General features: G+C 44.5%; 1 protein-coding gene across 2 annotated transcripts in view; it reads left to right on the plus strand.

Moving 5' to 3' along the window:
- The first annotated feature begins 4,901 nt into the window (after window positions 1-4,901).
- Window positions 4,902-18,925, plus strand: part of SPON1 (spondin 1) — a 229,582-nt gene continuing 215,558 nt past the window's right edge. Inside the window, exon 1 of one of the 2 annotated variants that reach the window (XM_016128189.2) lies at window positions 4,902-5,607. In XM_016128189.2, coding sequence (XP_015983675.2) covers window positions 5,013-5,607 — 595 coding nt within the window. In that variant the 5' untranslated portion in view covers window positions 4,902-5,012. The remainder of the gene's footprint in view (window positions 5,608-18,925) is intronic. The other variant, XM_016128190.2, reaches the window with a different exon arrangement.

The raw sequence follows: 18,925 nt of genomic DNA on the forward strand, positions 1-18,925 counted from the left end.
CCAAACTGCACCGCATGGAAAAATGAATGGAAACGAAGGGAGCAGAGATAGCAAGGGAGGGCAACTCTTTCAGGAAGCTTGACTCTGAAACACGTTAGAGAAGAGTTGGAGGGGGAGAGAAAATTAGTGAAAGGTCTAGTGTCATGCCTAGTGCCACCCCCCACCCCCACCCCGTTGCTGCTGCCCTCCAAGGATGGGGGAGACTTACCTGTGTCTGTAGGCTGAGGACATGGACAGGAAGAGACACAGAAATACAAGAGGGAGAGAGAATCATAACCAGATCAGTGCTCAGCAGAAGGCAGGAGGGGAGGAGGACAAGCACACAGGACGGAATTAGCTTTGGAATAACTGAAGAGTCAAAACTCTTCTTGCTTTGAGGCAAAAAAGTGAATTTGGGGTTTTGTCAGAATTTGGTATGAGGACAGAGGACACAGAGATTTGAGGAAGCTTATTCCTAATGTTCTCTACTTAGCAGATGAAATAAGAGACCAAGTTACCCCCCTGAAGAGTAAGAATAACAGGAGTGATATAGCAGTCTTGAAAACATGAGAAGGACCGGAAGAGAGAAGATACTATGAAGAAGGGGAAGGAAACTGATTAGGAATAAACTTAAGAACTATGGTTAAGAGTAGAATTCATGAGTTTTTAGTGGAGCTATTGGTAGGATCGTCAGCTTTTATTCAGCAGAACTCAGAAGTCTGGGATGGTTCCATTGTTCCGCTGAGTTGATCTAGGGATGGGGGTTAGTTAGAGAGGAGGTAGAGAAATAAAAGTGACCTAATGAAGAGTATTGGTGAGGATGTGGTTAAAATGGTTAAGCATGGTGTCCAGACTGGGTGAAAAAGAAACTAACAAGGTAGGTGGGAAAATCAGAAGCAACCGTAGGTGATTGAGCAATCGTAGGTGTCAGTGACATAGCGGAGACAATGCAAGGGGGTGAGGACGTGGGAGAGCTGAGCGCGGAACGGGAGAGGGCTGCTGAGAGTCCAGATTTCCCAGCTGAGGATATTTCCGTGGGGGAAGGCAGCTGGTACAGAGGGAGCCAAGCTCATTGGAGAAAAGGAAGTTTGAGGGATGGTTGCATGCGAAGTCTGAATTACAAGCTCTGGGACAGTGGTTTCCTAAATTTCTGTCTGAATTTGTTCAAAGTGCAAATTTGGTTGGTCTGTGATGGGGTTTTAGAATCTGCATTTGAACCTAATGTCTTATGAGTGTGTTTCAATGAATGACCATACTCAAAAACACTCATCTAGAAACTCCCACCACCTTCTCTTTAGGAGAGAAGAGGCAGGGAAGAGGATGATCTCACCTTTTACCAATCAACGGTCCCCCCGCCCCCTTGGAGAAGTGGAGTCCCAGCTCTTTTCTTCAATGACTTACACACGTACTGATAAAGTTAATTATCTGCCCTGGCTAAATGACTTTCCCTAGCAACACCCTAGCAACTAACATCAGCTCTGCCTTAGGCTACAAAACTGGAAAGAGATTTCTTGAAGTCCGATATATTTTACAACAGAACAAAACATCTGAACAGGAAATTAAACAGAAAGTAAACTGGATTTTTTGCTAGGAGATGAGACGCAGACACACTAAACAGTTCATGACAATCCATCAGAACACGATGGCCAAAATAAGAAACTTTTTCTTCTTAGGTTCTACTGAAGTCCAGAGGAGAGAAAATGAGGGAACTCATTCCATGGAGGAGAGGAGAATTTAAAAGGGCAGGAGGAGATAGAGCATTCTAGGTGAAGGGGAAGGCTATAAGCAAAGATGCCGAGTCAAGTCTGCAAGTGGGGGGCAAGGGAACCCAGCTGGGTGGTCCCGAGGGCTCTGTCTGGACTCTACTACCAGTTCATGAGGGTCTTGGAGGTCCGTTGAAGAACTTGGGCTGAATCACAGGGCACTGGGAGACAGTTAAAACACTTTTTATTCATAGAACAAACATTTGTAGAGCCAGGCAATGTCATGTACGTGGAGGGATACAGTGGAGAGCCCTAGAGAAGGTCCCTGCCCTTATGGAGCGTAGAACCTAGTGACAGAGACAGATACCAAACAAATACGAAATAAGAAAGTCAACCATGTAAATGACTAGGTAATTATAAATCCTGAGAATATTACAAGAAAAGGTATCAGGTTTCAGGAGAACATATAAAGAGGAGCAGGACCTGTCCTAAGAAATCAGAAAGGACTTCTCTGAGGAAGCAGTTTTGCACTGAGGTCTGAAGGATGCATAGGAGTTGGCTGGGAGAGGGTGGAAGGTGGGAGAGACTAAAGAATGTTGGATTCCAGGCAAAGAGAATCCCACGGGCAAAAAGTTCACAAAACAGAAAAGCTACGGTAGTTAAAGTCCATGAGGGAAGGGGATGCAGGGCCTAAGAGGCAGTCAGGCAAGGCCTTGGGGGCTACGTTAAAAATTCTGTCTGTTCTGAGAGTCCTGAAAAACCACTGAAAAGGGATTTTAACCTTGGGATTGACATTCAAATCTGCATTTTAAGAAGGATTATTCGGCTTCAGTGCAAAAGATAGATTGGAAGGGAACAAGAGTAGAGGCGGGCAGTCCAATTAGGAGGCTGAAAGATGATTACGAATCACACTGGTGTGGTGGCAGAGAAGGTGGAGAGAAGTAGACAGATTCAAGAGGGATTCGGAAGGTGAAACTAACGGCTTGGTGATGGATTAGGAGTGTGAAGAGGGAGCAGAGGTCTGACGTGACAACAGAGTTGGGCTGGGGCAATCTAGGTTGCGTAGTGGGGTTGCAGCCTGATGGGCTGCTTCAAGCCTGTTGTCATTGCCCAGACGGTGGAATCACCCCAGTGTAGTGAGAAGAACCCCATTTTGTTGTTTGTGAGGCCTGTCTTGAATGCTGGTTCTTTTTCCCTTACTAGTTATGGCACCTAGACAGGTAATTTTATAGGTTCCTAATCTGGAAAATGGGAGGGGGGAGAGAAAGTGGTCCTCATAGCTGACATGGTTTTCCTTTCAATGTTCCATAAAAATTAACTATTACATCCCTGCCTGTTCCATGCCCGCCTACCTCGACGTTAGATTTTAACATGTTGATTCAATGAAAAGGTATTCAAAAGCACACATTTGAGCTATTGGGGTGTATACTAAGCTTTGTGAAGACAGGAGCCATGTTTTATGTATTTCTGTGGTTTCCTGTCCTCTGAGATAAAATCAGGTACACACTCATGAACTACTTAATTTGTAGCATGTATCGCAATTATAATTTGAAAAGATTCCTATAACTCTATTTAATATTGTCTTTCTGACAGGATTGTAAGATCCACAAAGGCAAGCAATATGTCTGTCTTGTGTCTTAGAGCTGAGCACGTGGAGGGCCTTCGACATGAATGAATTTTTGTTTTCTCTGGTATCCACAGCTCAGTCCAGACTTGTCCCCAAGTCTACACTCAGTGTAAGCTTGCTGGATGACTGGGATTGTGCCCTTATTGAGTCTAACATGAGCTCCGAGACAGTATGTTAATACTAGAGATAATTTACTCAGGACACAGATGTGAACCTGAGTGTCACTTTTATAAAGGAGGGCTGGTCAGCTGGCTCAGGTGCTGTTGTGGGTCAAGGAGGGTGGGGCTGAGGAAAAAGCATACAGTAATTGGCTTCAGCAAGGGGACCCTCTCAGGTGACCTCTGAGAAAAGGTGTCCAGTTCACAGTGGCAACTGGAGTTCCAGCACAAGAACTGAGGAATAAGAGGGCTGCTGAGGAGGAACGGAGACCTCTGATGCACATGGCTCTTCTGGGCTGTTTTTTAGTGATGTCAAAGAGAAAAAGCTGACCTGGAAAGCAAAGGAGTTTGCTTTTTAAAATGTAGGTTCTTATGGTGTGTTGACCACCAGGGGAAGGTGGAGCGGGGGTAACGAATGCTTCTGAGAGCACCTGGGGAGGGATGTGCACACTGAGGGGAGGCAAAAGCCTTAAGGCATCTCCTGTGTGGGCTTGGTCTTCATTACTATGGTACCCAGGGCCAGCCTGAACCCTCTGAGGGAGTGGAAGGGTGAGGGGACACTAGAGACCAGCCCAAGTATTTTATATGGATCATTTAATTTGATTCTTGTACCCCCTAGAGAAAGAGCGTGTTAGCCCACAGATACACACAAACACCTCCAGAGCATGAAACTGAGGCTTGGAGAGGTAAAAGCACTCACCCAAGTCTCACAGTGGGTAAGGTTTGATTCAGATCTGTCCTGGGGGAACACTGGGAGAAATTCCTGCACCTGGGCCTTCTCCTGTTTGGCCTTGTGGTCGATGCCTGAGGCTCTGCCCAGTGAGCCCTCAGGCTCAGCTCCTCTCCAAACATCTGTCACTGGGGCCTGAGAACCTGAACTAAAATCTATGCCAAGAAAACACAGGCTTTTCTTTGAGCCATTTTAAAATTCCTTTCCAAGGCTATATGAGGATTCTTGTGGACCTTAGGCACTTTTGTTTTTGTAAACGCCTTCCTTCATGAAATAGCAGACATTACGTTTTAAGACTGTGTAGATATAAATGCAAATATATTAATATTATATAGTAAACCATTTTATTGGTTTTATTTTTTCTGATTTTAACGAAAACATTTTCAGGAATCTCTGAAAGTATTATAGGCCATAGGCACTGTGCCTCCTGGGCCCAATGGATGAGCCTTTCTGTCCCTTTCTTATCCTGGAGTCTGACCTGTTTCAGCACCACTATCGGAAAAGCAATAGTCAGGTAGATAGCCATGGCATCTGCCCCCGCCTTAACTGTTTGGGTGTGGCCTCAGTTTGCTCATCTGTAAAATGAGTGAAAGCAATGTCATGTTTATTGTGTGCAGTGAGGGTGGAGAGGTGAGCAGGTCCCAGAAGTAAACCGCCCAGTGTATCGCTAGGCACAGAGTAGGTGTGCAACAAAAGTTCGTTCTCAGTCTTTCTCTCCTTCGAGTACTCTCCTCCGCACGGTCCAGAACGTAGCAGGGGGACGGGGCAACAGCCCCCTTGGTGGTGGGACAGAGCCCTCAGTGTCCTTCTACTCTATGATTTCCTTGCCAGACCCTGGGAATCCAGCATCGCAAAATAAACACCGCCGCGCCGCTAATCGCCAGTTCGGAAACAAAACAGCGCTGCGCTCGGGGATCTGGGCAAAATCAGCCCTCCCTCCCCCTCGCCGCCGCCCTCCCTTCCTCGAGCTGCTCGGCTCGCTCAGCTCAGCGCAGCGCAGCGCAGCGCAGCTCGGCAGCCGCCAAGCCCAGGCGAGCATCGCCTCTCAGCCGGCTCTGAGCTCCAGCTTGCCGCCCGGGCTGCGCCGGGTCTCGCTTCCGCGGGGACCCCTTCGGGTAGGAGTCGCGTGGCGAGGGCCGGTGGCAGAAGCACAAAGTTGGGGGTCCGTGAGGATGAGGCTGTCCCCGGCGCCTCTGAGGCTGAGCCGGAGTCCAGCGCTGCTGGCCCTGGCGCTGCCCCTGGCCGCGGCGCTGGCCTTCTCCGACGAGACCCTGGATAAAGTGCCCAAGTCGGAGGGATACTGCAGCCGCATCCTGCGCGCCCAAGGCACGCGGCGAGAGGGCTATACCGAGTTCAGCCTCCGCGTAGAGGGCGACCCCGACTTCTACAAGCCGGGAACCAGTTACCGCGGTAAGTGGCGCGGCGAAGCGCGAGGGGCGCGGACCCCGGACCCCGTAGGGCGCCGACCGCGCAGTGCCGGAGGAGGGCGCACAGTCCGCGGGCGGACGGTGCCGGCACAGCACCTCAGGGGTCCCTCTGTCCCGGCTGCCCTCAGCCCTTTGAGCCACGAGCCAGCTCCAGGGCCGTCGCGGGGGCCGCAGCCGGGCGAGACAGCCCCCATCTCCGACGCGCGGTTCCGGGGCGTGAGCGGCAGCGGAGCGACGCGTCACATCGGCCTGGCGGGGAGGGAACCAGCCGGCTACGGCAGAGCAGGAGAGATTCGCCTTTCCGCAGATCCGTCTCTGGAGAGGAAGGGACCCTGGCTTCTCCCACTTGGGTCCCAGGCAAGGCGGTGAACTCTGGCTTTCCCCGCTCCCATCCCTGAAGGACAGAACATACGCTTCTCTCAGGCCCCCGGCGGGACGGTCACTCCAGCTTCCCCGGACAGACCCCTTTAGGAAAAGAGACTTTAAGCTTCCCCCTTAGCTGGGCACGGGGAGGAGGGGAGGAAGAGCCTGAAGCTCTTCGGAATGGTGCCCGGAAAGAACTCCCAATTATTCTCTGATGGTCCCAGGCGAGGGAGAAGACCCTGGATTTCCAGGACAGGCTCCCAGTGGAACGGGCCTTCGGAGATCTCCGCGTAGTCTCGGAGAGGACAGGGGAACCTGTTGGGGACGGAAAGGGAAGCCCGAATTCCCGAGGCCTGCTCCTTGGAGGCCGGGGGACCTTGGCTCCCTAAACCGCGGGGCTCCGCGCCCAAGAGATGTCGCGCCTCGGCTCCCCAGCTGAGAGCGGGTTTTCGGAGCGCGGGGGGCGGATGTCCGAGCAGGTGAGCGCCTCCTGGGCAGGACTGGCAGCAGGACCGGCACAGACAGGAAGACCGCCGACTCCATCCTCACGGCCCGCGCCCTCCCTGCTCAGCCGGGCCCTCTCCCCAGACTTCTTTTTCTCACGCAGCAGCGGGGGTTCCCCAGTTGGGAGACAGGATAACAGGCAGGGGGAGAAGCCGGCCGTGTCTCACCTGGCGTCCCGCGGGGGGGGGGGGTGTGACAGGACGCGTGTCCCCTCACCCCGCCCCCTCATAAATCATCTCTGGTGCCAATCAGGGAAAAGAGTGTCTTTGGGGCATCTGGTGGGGCAAATGGGCTCGCAGCTGCCGCCCGTCCATCCCTGGCTTCCCGGTCACTAGAGCGTCGCGAGAGGAAGCGGTGGGAGCAACAGTGGAGAAAGTTTGGGGCAATGTCTGCGGGCGCCCGGACCACGCAGGCGGCCAGAACCAGGGGCCGCCCTTCTCAGAACGCTCCTCTCGTTTTCCCGGGTCCGTGTGCCCCTGACTTTCTGCACCTGAAGCTGCCCAGAGCCGGCTTCCGGGCGCCTTAGGCATGTGGAGGCGCTCAGCGCTTGGGGAGCCCTCGGACCCGGGCGCGCGGGTCGGCGGGATCGTCGGGACTTCACCAAGAGGAGAGAGACATTGGGCGGAGGACACCCGACCGAGCGCGGGAGGGAGCAGGCGGGTTGGCGCGCGGCTGGAGGAGCCGAACCGACGTGCGGCCGCAGCCTCTCGGCAGAGCCGGGAAAGAGCCAGCCATTCCTCTCCGTGGACCGGAGGGACGGGGGCCTCATTGGCCTCTTTAACTCTCCCCAAAACGGAGGACCTGGGTTCTCTGGGGAAACTGCCACAGCTCCACGTGGCAGGACAAGATGTGGCTCTGGAGTCAGATGGACTTGGGCTTAGTGACTGCATGACCTTGGGCAAGTCCTTTAATTTCTCTGAGCCCATTTCCCAGCTGTGAAAATAGGTGTTTATCCAACCTCCCCGGGTAGCTGTAGGGCGTAAATGAGTTTCAAAGATGGATATGCTGAGGTCCCCAATACATGTTAGTTTGAGATGGATACGTGACCCTTATTGGTTTAATAATGGAGGAATGTACCTGTTCCGATTTCTCTCTCCTTCCCTCCCTCCTTCCCTTTCTGTGTGTGTGTACGCGCGCGCGCGTGCGTGCGTGTGTGTGTGTGTGTGTGTGTGTGTGTAAAAGTAGGTTTTCTTAGTACTCCTCACGTCCAATCTAAGAGTGAATGGCGATTATCCAGATCGTCAGGAATTCAGTGAGTGAATGAATGATCGATTTCGCCATAGTAGAAGTTTTGCCTAAGACTCTTCCTCATTTAAGCCCAGGAGAATTTTTTTTCAGGTTGTTTAGGCTAGTATGGGGCCCAGGCCAAGTGTTGAACTGGCATCTTCCCACAGAATCCTCCCAGTATCCCTGAGCACTGGCAGCAGCTGGTTGCTCCATCACTGGGAGGGAGGTGCACCAGGTTAGTCAGAGAAGTCCCATCACTGCCTAAGTGTCTGCTGCCTGGCAGTGAGAACTGGACGGAGGGGGAGGGGAGCATTAGACTTCATCCTACAGTTATTTCAGCCTAAAGCATTAGCATTTTGGACTGTGATGCACCCACTCAGGCTGTAGGTGTGCAATCATTTCTCCTTCCAGTGGCTAAGAAATCTTGAAAGAAAGATCTTGCTGAGGCCTTCTGAGTAAAACTTTGCGATTAACAAACCTGATTCTGCTACTCAAAATTAGGAAGAAAAGGGTGCTGGACCAGTTTGACCTTTTCTGCTGGCTTATACTTTCTTAGAATAATTATGTTTAAAAAGTAAGTCTAATGCCTTCTGCTCTGAGTATTGACTTAGGGCTGTGGTAATTAACATTCCCCTGGTGTTCTATTTCTTTTTTTTTACTTTTTCCTGTATTAGGGCCCCTCACAATCCTTGGAATCAATCCTTGGCTTGTTTTCTTGCCTCAAATCTTTGTCCCCAGTATTCCCGTTCATCCCCAAATAGCTTCTGTTCTCCATGCCCCCCACATCAATTTATCTTTTAGGTACTTTAGGTGTTCTAGGCGGCTATAAAATGGTCACTATTTTAAAAATGTGGAAACATGGAGTTTCTTTTCAACAGCCAGAATCCCAATGAGATTATTATTCAGCCTTTTCCAAGTTGTTAGTACTACATTGACTTATTTCTCTCTCCCACCACTGCTCTCTACTCTCCCTCCCTCTTCCCCCTGTCCCCTTCCCTCAGCAATAATTGTGCTTTAGAAAGCTCTGAAAGGCCTGCTCTGTTTTTGACCATGGCCTCCTTTGAAAAGGAGATTACAGTGATTAAAAATAACAAGTTGAGGATCCTCGAGGGGCTTCCCTTATGGGAAGACAATTTGCAGGACCAGCCAGTCCCAGATCACAATTTCAAGCCAAATAGAAGAAAATCAACTGGAATGTTCAAGAATTGATTAAAAGTAAAAGAGGCTCTTTTGTCTGGCCAAAGGTCTGTTTATTAGGAAAATAAAGCAAACCCTGGCTAATGAGAGTGGCTTTTCCTAGATGATCTTTAAAGGGAAATTTCAAGGAACTGGATGGGAAAAGAATGTCCAGTTGAAATTTGAAAAGCTTCTCCAACTTCAAACATAATTGGGGGATTTATTCTAAATTGGGAGATTTGGAGACCTCCAAAGCTGCTTTGTCTTCTCTTTCTTTGTCCCACACTAGGGCACACACTGCCATAGGGGTGTGTGTCCCAGAGTGCCCTACCTCAGCCTGGTAGAAAGAATATGGTCTTCGATATTGGCTGAGTCTGTTTCAACTCCTTCTCAGTCACATAATCACTGTGTGACCTCAGGCAGGCCATTTCACTTCCCTGAGCCACAATTTCTCCAACTGTAAAATGAGAATGCTTTCCTGCATCTTACCCCACCCTCAGTGTTACTGTGAGCATTAGAAATAATCTATGTCAAAAGAAATTGTCACACAGTAGATGCTAAAATTTTATAATATATGTTATGAGATGATTATTTTGGAAATAGAAAAATACTTGGCATTGAACACTGGATGAGACATGGTGTTAAATACTTCCTGCTCATCTCACTTATTATTCATAATAGTACTTCGAAGTGGTTTATTGTTCTTATTTTGCAGATGAAAACACTAAGTCTCAGAGATTTCAGTGAATTGCCCATGCTCGCACAGCTAATAATAAGTGGAGTCAGAATATAAACTCAGGGATGGCTGACTCCTAAATCTGTGCTCTAACTGGTGTTTTATACAGACTCAACCAAATTAATTGGGAGTAGGATGAATTCACTAGCTACCCTCAGCCTTCTGAATGGTGAGTCTTTGTTCAAGGAAAACAGCAGCAACAAATCAAGATAATAACTGGTATATCTTGGGACACGAAGTGTAAAGTGATGCCTCCTTACTTACATCTGTTTTGTTTTTATAGATCAGTTTTGCATTTCTCCATAAACCAGAAGATTAACTTAGTAACATGAAGAACCTTTTAATCTTTAGCCAATTCCTTTGGTTTGTGGGGAAATAAACAAATTGGATAGGAAAAAAGAAACTTATTTGACTATTGTTTTATTTTTACATGTAGGTGTTATATAATCATGCCTGTAAAATTATGTTTGAAAAGTACATATATAGAATCTGAGAAATTTAAGCTGGATGGAGTCTTTTAAATAAACTCTCATCTAGTGCATTTTTAAAAATTAGACATTGTTGATGATACTGTAATTAATTATAAGTCACTCCTCCTACTTCCCTTTTTTTGTACTATTCTCTTTAAAAATTTTTTATTAGATATAATTGACATATAACATTATATTAGTGTACAACATAATGATTCAGTATTTGCATATACTACAAAATGGTCACCATAAGTCTAGTTATCTACCATTCGTCACCATACATAGTTGCAAAATTTTTTTCTCTTGACGAGAACTTTTAAGACTTACTCTCCTAACTACTTTTAAATTTACAACATGGTATAATTAGCTATAGTCATCATGCTGTACATTACATGCCCAGGGCTTACTTATTTTATAACTAGAAGTTTGTACTCTTCAATCACCTCGCCCATTTCATCTAACTCTTCCCCCAATCTATTCTCTGTATCTATGAGCTTGCTTTTTTGTTGTTGTAGTTGCGCTCATTTTGTTTGTTTTTTGTTTTGTTAGATTTTACATATGTGAAATTGTGTAGCATTCTTTCTCTGACTTCTTATGTCACTTAGCATATTGCCCTTTAGTACTATCCAGGTTGTCATGAATGGCAAGATTCCATTCTTGTTATGGGTGAGTAGTATTCTATTATACATATATACCATGCCTTTTTTATCCATTCATCCACTGATGGACACCTAGGTTATTTCCATATCATGGCTGTTGTACATAATGCTACAGTGGACATGGATGTGCAGATAGCTTCAAATTAGTGTTTTCATTTTCCATTTTCCTCGTTTTTATTATGTAAATTTATTTTTTAACCTTTGCCCCTTTTAATAAGTATCTAGTTCAAACCGATAATAAAAGTTAAACGCATACATATCTAAATGCCATGGCTGTGGAGACTGTTTATTGCTTTCAGTTTCATGAAATGTAAAAATAAATCAAAACATACAAGAAACGAAAGCATATCAAATTGAAACTTTTTAAGGTTCAAAACTTGAATACTTCAACATAGTTAAGTTGTTGTTCCATTATAATCGACTGACTCTACTGAACAATAGGCTGTAATCGCTGATATGTTCACAAACATGGGCTGATATATCAAAAGCTTTCACTATTACATTCTCCACTTGCTTGCTATACAGAATGTGAGATGTAGGTCAATACTGTTTTCTGACATGGAATGAAAACCTCCTGCAATGTTATATTAGTCAGGATACAGACTGAGTCAGGATACATGTACCAAAGAGACCCCAAAATACAGTGTTTTAAACAAGAGGTAAATGGGAAGTCCAAGATGATGGGCAGCTTTGCTCCACAAGATCAAGCAGGCCCAGGTTCTTTCTGTCTTTTTGCTCTGCCATCTTCCAGAACTCTGCTGTCCAATAGGCAGCTATGAGTCATAGTACCTGAAACACGGCTAACTCAAATCGAAATATGCTAGAAGTCTGAAATGCACACTTGTTGAATAATTGGTATGAAAAAGAATGAAGTTCTTATTAATAATTTTTATACCGATTAAATATTGACGTGATAATTATATATGTTAGGTTAAATAAAATATGTTGTTAAAATTAACCTTACTTGTTTTACATTTATTCCTACTGGAAACCTAGTAATGAAGAGAATTAATTTTACCCATCCTGATCTTATTTTTGTTGGACAGTACTGTGTTAGGATGTTGTTCTCATCAGCATAGTTACAGCTCATTACCACCACTTCCAAATTCCGCTCAGCATGGAGATAGGGAAAGGAAATAGAGGGCAAGCAGCTTTCTTTGAATGATGTGACCCCAGAAATTGCCCCCAGCACTTCCAAACACACTCCATTGGTAAAAATTTAGTCATCTAGCTGCAAGAAATTCTAGGAAATAAAGCATTTAGCTGGGTAGACACATGCCCAACTAAAACTTGGGGGAACAATTTTTTTTCAAGGATGAAGGCGAAAATGGAATTGGGGAAACAGTTAGCTATTTCTGCCATGTGTTTTAATGCATAGTCATGTAAAAACACAATGTTTCATGTTCTTGCAGTGACAAGTTATCTAGAGGGGTTTTCTCAGTAATATGTGAAGTTGAAATTCCTGATGGATCACTAAGGGAGGGAGCACGTGTGTGTGTGTGTGTGTGTGTGTGTGTGTATGTGTGTGTGTGTGTTGATAGATTTCATACTGAAAAGACAAAAAGGAGCCATTATGTCAGAGTTTCCTGTTCTGTCTCACCCTCTCCCTTAATAACCAAGGAAACTGCAAGGAAAGAAGTGTAGATAGAAGTAGATAAAGGAAAAAAAAAATGCACACACATGTGTGTGCATGAGATGGGGATGATGAAGAGAAGGAGAAGGGAAAAAAAACTAAATTAAAAGAAAAAAATACTGAGATATACATTTAGAATGAAGATAAAAGGAATAAATTGAGTATAGTGGAGTTCCATCTTACTTGAGGGTTAGATTCAAGAGGCACTAAGGAGAGTCCAAATCACATAAGCTGAAGTTATTCCTCAAAAATCCTTTGAAATTACACATTAAATATACCGTGGATACTATATTCAATCTATCCTTACTTACATACACCCCCAGATAGGTTTGTTAGTGGGGAGTATAAACAAACTGACATTTCTCATATGTACAGCACTTCTAGTTTTTCCCTCAGCGTTGGAAGCGATCAATGTTTCCTAAGTTGAACACGAGATAAAACAATTGATTCACTCATTGTAACTTAAACACTGACGTGACTAGTCCAGAGTACTCACTATATGCCGGAGTGAGGGAACTGAGGGTCTCATCTCGTGTTGTTTCCTGTCTCTGTGTTTTCTCCGACAGAATGTAGTTGTATTTGATTATATATCAGGGAGCTTACTATGTCACATAAAGCCTTTTATATGGCTGGCCAGCTCTTGCTGGTATAAAATTTTTATAGGGTGTCTTGGCCGGGCTAGAACTGAGGCAAAGATAGGAAGGGTAAAGAGTTAGGTGATACCACCAGAAGTCCTTTCTGAGCTCAGCATAAGCAAGTCTTCTGACTTTCACAGAATGTTCAACACTGTCATGAAAATGTTGAGGAAACTTAAACAGAGGCCTACTCACATCTGCTGATTTGCTGAGGCATAGGAGATCCAAGGGAAATAACTTGAATCCAGTTTACAGCGTGGTTCACATATTTGCAAATATGTTTCATGGACTGTGAGAGAGAGAGAAAGAGTGGGAAAGGGTTGCAAGCACAGACCACAGTGTGTGGTGGATGGGAGTGTGGGAAGGCGAGCAGACTCAGCAGGCCGTAAATACCGAATGGCGATTCTAGGTGCTCCAGGAAGTTCTTCTGATGCTCCTCTTCTTCTTCCTCCTCCTTTCCATTTTCTCCATCTTCCTTTTCTTCTTCTCCTTTTCTTTCTCCTCCTCCTCCTCCTCACAGCAAGGACACTGCTGTTTTCTAAATACACCAAGCTAATCCCCCCTCCCCCAGGGCCTTCTTTCTTTTCCATGTCTAAACGCTCATCCCTGGATCTTTGTATAGCTCACTCCTTGTCTTTTACGTTTCAGCTCAGATGTTATCTCTTTAAAGAGGCTTCTCTTACCACCAATTTCTGTTTCCCCTTACATTTTTTTTTTCATCTTGCTTTTATTTTCTTTACAGCTCTTAACCATTCTCTGAAATGACCTTATCATCGGCCTCCTCAAGCTAGAATACAAGCTTTATGAGAGCAAGGACTGTGTCTTTCTTATTGCCATTTTATTTCTGGCACCAGTGTGTGGCTCATTATTTGTCGAAAAAATTAATGTATCCTTTAAACTTCAGGAACACTGGTATGAAATCTCCCTCTAAGAGAGCTGTATAGAAGAAAAGGGAGAGTGTTTCTCTCTCTGACAGAGAGAGGTGAGGCCAAGGGATGGGGACAGACGGCAAGGAGCTTCAGAGAGAAAGGATGCCCGGTGCCCTGGGAACATGGGCAGGAGGTTGAGAGCAGGCAGATTGTCTGGGTCCGGGGTGAAGACTGCTGGGAGGGAAGAGGTCAGTGGCCATATGGATGGTGGAGTCATGGTCAGTTCAGAGATGAAGAGCAGAAGACAGAAGGCAAAAGAACAAAGAGAAGCGGCTGCCAGCCTGAGACACTGACTCTGATCATATGGAGAATAGGGCAGAGGGGACTATTGATCCATTAAACCTAGACGCCAATTATTAAAGTGACTTGCCTTGGAATCAGCACTTCATGGGGTCATTTGTGTCATTGCCAAACTTAGCTGTGTGTCAGAATCATTGAAAAGTTTTTAAAAATAAATCTGGCCCCTCTCCATCAAAGGGCCAGATTCCAGGAATCCATATTCATTCTCTCTCTCTCTCTCTCTCTCTCTCCTTCTCTCTCTCTCTCTCTCTCTCTCTCTCTCCATTTTAAAGTAAGAAGGTGAGGCACAAGAGAGAGTGACCAAAAGGTGATCTCTTTTCTATAAGTGCTTCCCCATCACCATCTCTCCTGCCCACTCCCCCAGCCTCCCATGTCCCATATACTTTAGTAGCTGGTCACATCGCCGACCTATCCTACTGCAGTAGGATGCCAGTACAGTGGCCAGTGGAATGTCCCCAAAGGTGGCACAATAGCAGCGTCCCTTACTTTGGCGGTGGAGTGGTAGGGAAAGAACTGCGAGCTTCCCTTAAGTGACAATCCTCACAGACTAGACTGGCAGAGCCTGATCTAGGGCTGACCTGGCTGTACCTCTCTGTTGCCAGTGTCTGCCTCCCATGTAACCTCCATTCGTCGTTGAGGCTCTGCCCTTTGGAGTGAAGCAAACACATTCTCCCCTCGGCCACACACTGGCTCTCGAGGTATTTGTGGAGAAATAGCTTCGATGACGTCTCTTCTGACCGAAATGCCCCCATTTCTTCAGCCGTTCTTTATAGGATACTGTCTCTTGTTCCTTTGCACTTTGTACTCTCCATGTGCTCTGATTGGGACGGAACAAAGTGGAATGACTATCTCCCTTGTTCTGGACACTGTGTTTGGGCTAAGTTTGCCAGGTCTCGTGTTTGCTATTTTGGCAGCTGTACCCTGGGATCACACTAAGCTTGTAGCCAGTCAAAATTCCTGTGATTTACTAGGAGGCCTGCTGCCCTTCTCACACTACACGGGTGTAACCGGTCCTTGAACATAACATTTGTCATGATTCCCTGTTACACTTAATCCGGCATGTTTGGGTCCACCCTTCTTGTAGCTGTCAACCATTCGTGAATCTGGGTTCTGTCATTGAATAACTACCCCAACACAATCTAATTCTGGATTATCCATGATTTCGATAAGCCTGCCTTAGAAGTCTTTATCAAAGAAGTTGATAAGAATGTTGAGCAGGTCAGGACTCAGGAAAGAGTCTTCTGACATCCCTTAGAGTCTTTCCCTGAAGCTGACATCTAGTTAAATAGTTTTGAAGTCATCTGATCTGCTGCTGTCATCTCAATGGCATTTAAATATCAACTGCCACCCTTGTGGTCAGGCACCTCAGTTTAGTCATGAATACCATTTCTTTAGCCTGCTAACAAATCTTATAGTCTACACAGAATCGTTTTCTTTCCTTGCTTCAAAATGAATCAGAACTCTCTCTACTACAAGTTACAGGAATAAAGTTAAACTAACTAAAGCAAAAAAGATGATTATTTAGTCCTGTATTTGGAAAGTCTAGGAGTAAATCTGGCTTCAGGTACAAATGGACCTGGAGACTTAAACGGGGTCTGTCTGTCTGTCTATCTGTCTCTGTCTCTCTTTCTCTCCGTCTCTGTGTCTCTCTCCTTCTCTCTCTAGCCTTCCCATTCTTTTCTTCCATCTTCTCTGTCTCACTCCTTCCATCCTTTATCTCTTGGCTGTTTTTCTGTGTGTTATCCTCATTTTACTTACTACAGATAAACTTTCTCCAAATGACAGGGGGGCTAGCTACCCACAACCTACAATGAAAAACCTTTCAGTTACTTCAGTAACTAAACCCCAGGGAAGGATTCTGACTGGTCCAGCCTGGATCACATACCGAGAGGAATGGGATAGGGAGATAGGCTAGTCCTGGGTCACAGTCATTGTTGAGGACCTCACACGACACCTATCTTGGTTGTGATGAGCTGCAAGAAGATTCAGTTCACTGCAAGGACTTGCTCAAATTTCTTTATAACTTGACCCCATGAGGGTCGTCCCCCAAAACAATGATTTTCATTGCAATCCTCCCAGTGGTTCTTCATTAGTACCTACTAGAGTTTTTCTTTGGAGGTTCAATCGTTGTCTCTGAGAATCAGTGTTTTAAAACTCATTGTTGGTTAGTCGGCCTACTAAGCATCATGATCTTCATCATCTTCACCCCCAACATCACCACCACCACCACCACCACCCTTTACAATTCTCGAATCCTTTATGTGCACCAGGCACTGTGATAAACATTTATTCAATCCTCTCCACATTCTTATGAGGAAGGTAATATCATTAACCTCTTTTTTAAAATGAGAAAATTGAGAGGTTAGACAAACTTGCCAGGGGTCATATAATTAATAACTGGTTGCTCTAGTGTTCTAGTCCAAAATCTTTGCTCTTAACCAGTTCCCTGTACGTGCTCAACAGGATGGCTTTGAATGGATCTTTATATGTATAAAAAATCCTTCATAAGCATTTTTCTTGAATTTCTTGGGTCTCTTAATGACCTCTCTGGGGAGACACTTGGAAGGAGTCATTAGAGAGAAGATTCTATTTATTGCCAAGCAGTCATCTTTAGTCATTACTGAGACTCAGAACATGCTGTAAAATTGTTCCTTTCAGGAAAAAGTCATATAATAGTATGCTGTGGAGAGATAGGGTCTCCTCTCTTCTTCAAATTAGGCTGTGTAATACCATCATCACCGGTGATAATTATGGATTGAAACTCCACTCTGAGTTCAGCCTCCAGAGCCTCCATCTTGTGTGTTGTATTTAATAAGGGAGAGTAAAGCCTCAGTTTTCTAGAACCTATAGGAATGCAGCATTCTGGGAAGCCGAGTTTATTATTAATCCTTTAAGGGCACTGCATAGATGTACAAAAAGATGAACATTTGTCATTGCTTAATAATATTTTAATAAAAAAAATGTAACTTACATGCAGAAAAGTCCACAAATCATGTAGCATAGTGAATTATGACATGTTGAATACACTCATGCAACTGACGTTCAGATCAGGAAGTAGAGCATGACTGGCACTCTAGAAGCACCCGGTGCCCCCTTCACGTGGATACTAGCTCCCATTTCTCACATGCATAACCACTGTCCTGACCTCTTCCCTATTTTTAAATTTTGTTTAATGTATATAAATGTAATCATACCTTTTATATTCTTTTATGTCCATCTTCTTTCACTCAAGAGCATGTCTGTGAGATTTATCCATGTTTTATGTAGCAGCAATTTGTTGATTTTCATTACTGTAAGGCAATTCCATGAACGTGCCACAATTTATATATCCATTCTACTGCTGATGGACATTTGAGTGTTTCCAGTTGGGTGCTATTACAAATAACGTTACTATGAACATTCTTATAGATGTTGTGTGATGCAAGTATATATGCATTTCTGTTGATTTATGAGTGTCGTTGTTGGGCCATAGGGTATGTATATGTTCAGCTTCAGTAGATATGGAAAGTTTTTTCTAGTGAAAATTGCTCATTTTCAGTTTTTCAACACTATGAGAAAGTTTTAGTTAACAACATTTGATATAGTTGATCCTTTTTAATTTGGTTAATCTAGTTGATATGCAGTAGTATTTTATTGTGGATTTAATTTTTGTTTCCCTGTTGACTAATGAGGTTGAATACCTTTTCATATGTTATTGGCTATTTGGGCACCTTCTTTCGTGAAGTAGTAGCTCATGTGTTGCCTATTTTTCTTTACTGTGCTGTTCATCCTCTTATTGATCTGAAATAGTTCTTTATATATTTTGGATAAAAGTAAGTTAGTTGGTGGTTATATGGATTACAAATATCTTCTTCCATACTGTGACTTACTTTTTCTTAAGCGTGTCTTTTGATGAACAAAATTTCGATATTTCATTTATATATCTTCTCTTTTATTACAGATTTTTTAATGTCCAGTTTAAAAATTTTTTTCCTACTCACGTTTTATCCTATGCTACCTTCTAAAAGTTCTGCTTTTCACATTTAGCTCTATGTAAAGTTTATTTTGTGTATGAAGCAAAGTAAAGACCAAGATTCACTTGCGGTTATCCAGTTGTCTTAGCACCATTTATTGCAAATACTGTCTTTCTCCCACTATTCTGCAGTACAGGTTTTATCATAAATCAGGTTTCCAAACATTTGTGGAAACTTTTCTGGACCGCAGATGGTTTAATTGGCCTATTTTTCTTTCCTTGCTTTAGCACACTGGCTTAATCTCTATAGCTGTATACGTCTTGACATACAGCCCTTTAACTTTGCACTTCTTTCTCAAGATTGCCTTAGATATTCCTGGCCTTTCGCTTTTTCATACGAATTTTAAAATTGGCTTATCAATATCGCGAAAAATAAGCTGGGATTTTAATTTATATTCCACTAAATCTATAAATCAATTTGAGAAGATTTGACATCTTTATAATACTGAGTCTACCAGTCCGTGAACAGAATTTAGTAAATTTAATTGCACATCAACTCTGTGCTAATCACCACACTGAGCTCAGATGTGATTTTTGCCTTTGAAGGACTTACAAATGCGTAAACAAGCACTTATACAAAAAAATATGTATAATAAATGATAGTAATAAGAGCTAATATTTATGAAGTGTCTGTTATTTGCCAAGCATGATTTTAAG

The sequence above is a fragment of the Rousettus aegyptiacus genome, unplaced genomic scaffold (assembly GCF_014176215.1).
Source record: "Rousettus aegyptiacus isolate mRouAeg1 unplaced genomic scaffold, mRouAeg1.p scaffold_m13_p_5, whole genome shotgun sequence".
In the NCBI taxonomy this organism is placed as follows: Eukaryota; Metazoa; Chordata; class Mammalia; order Chiroptera; family Pteropodidae; genus Rousettus; species Rousettus aegyptiacus.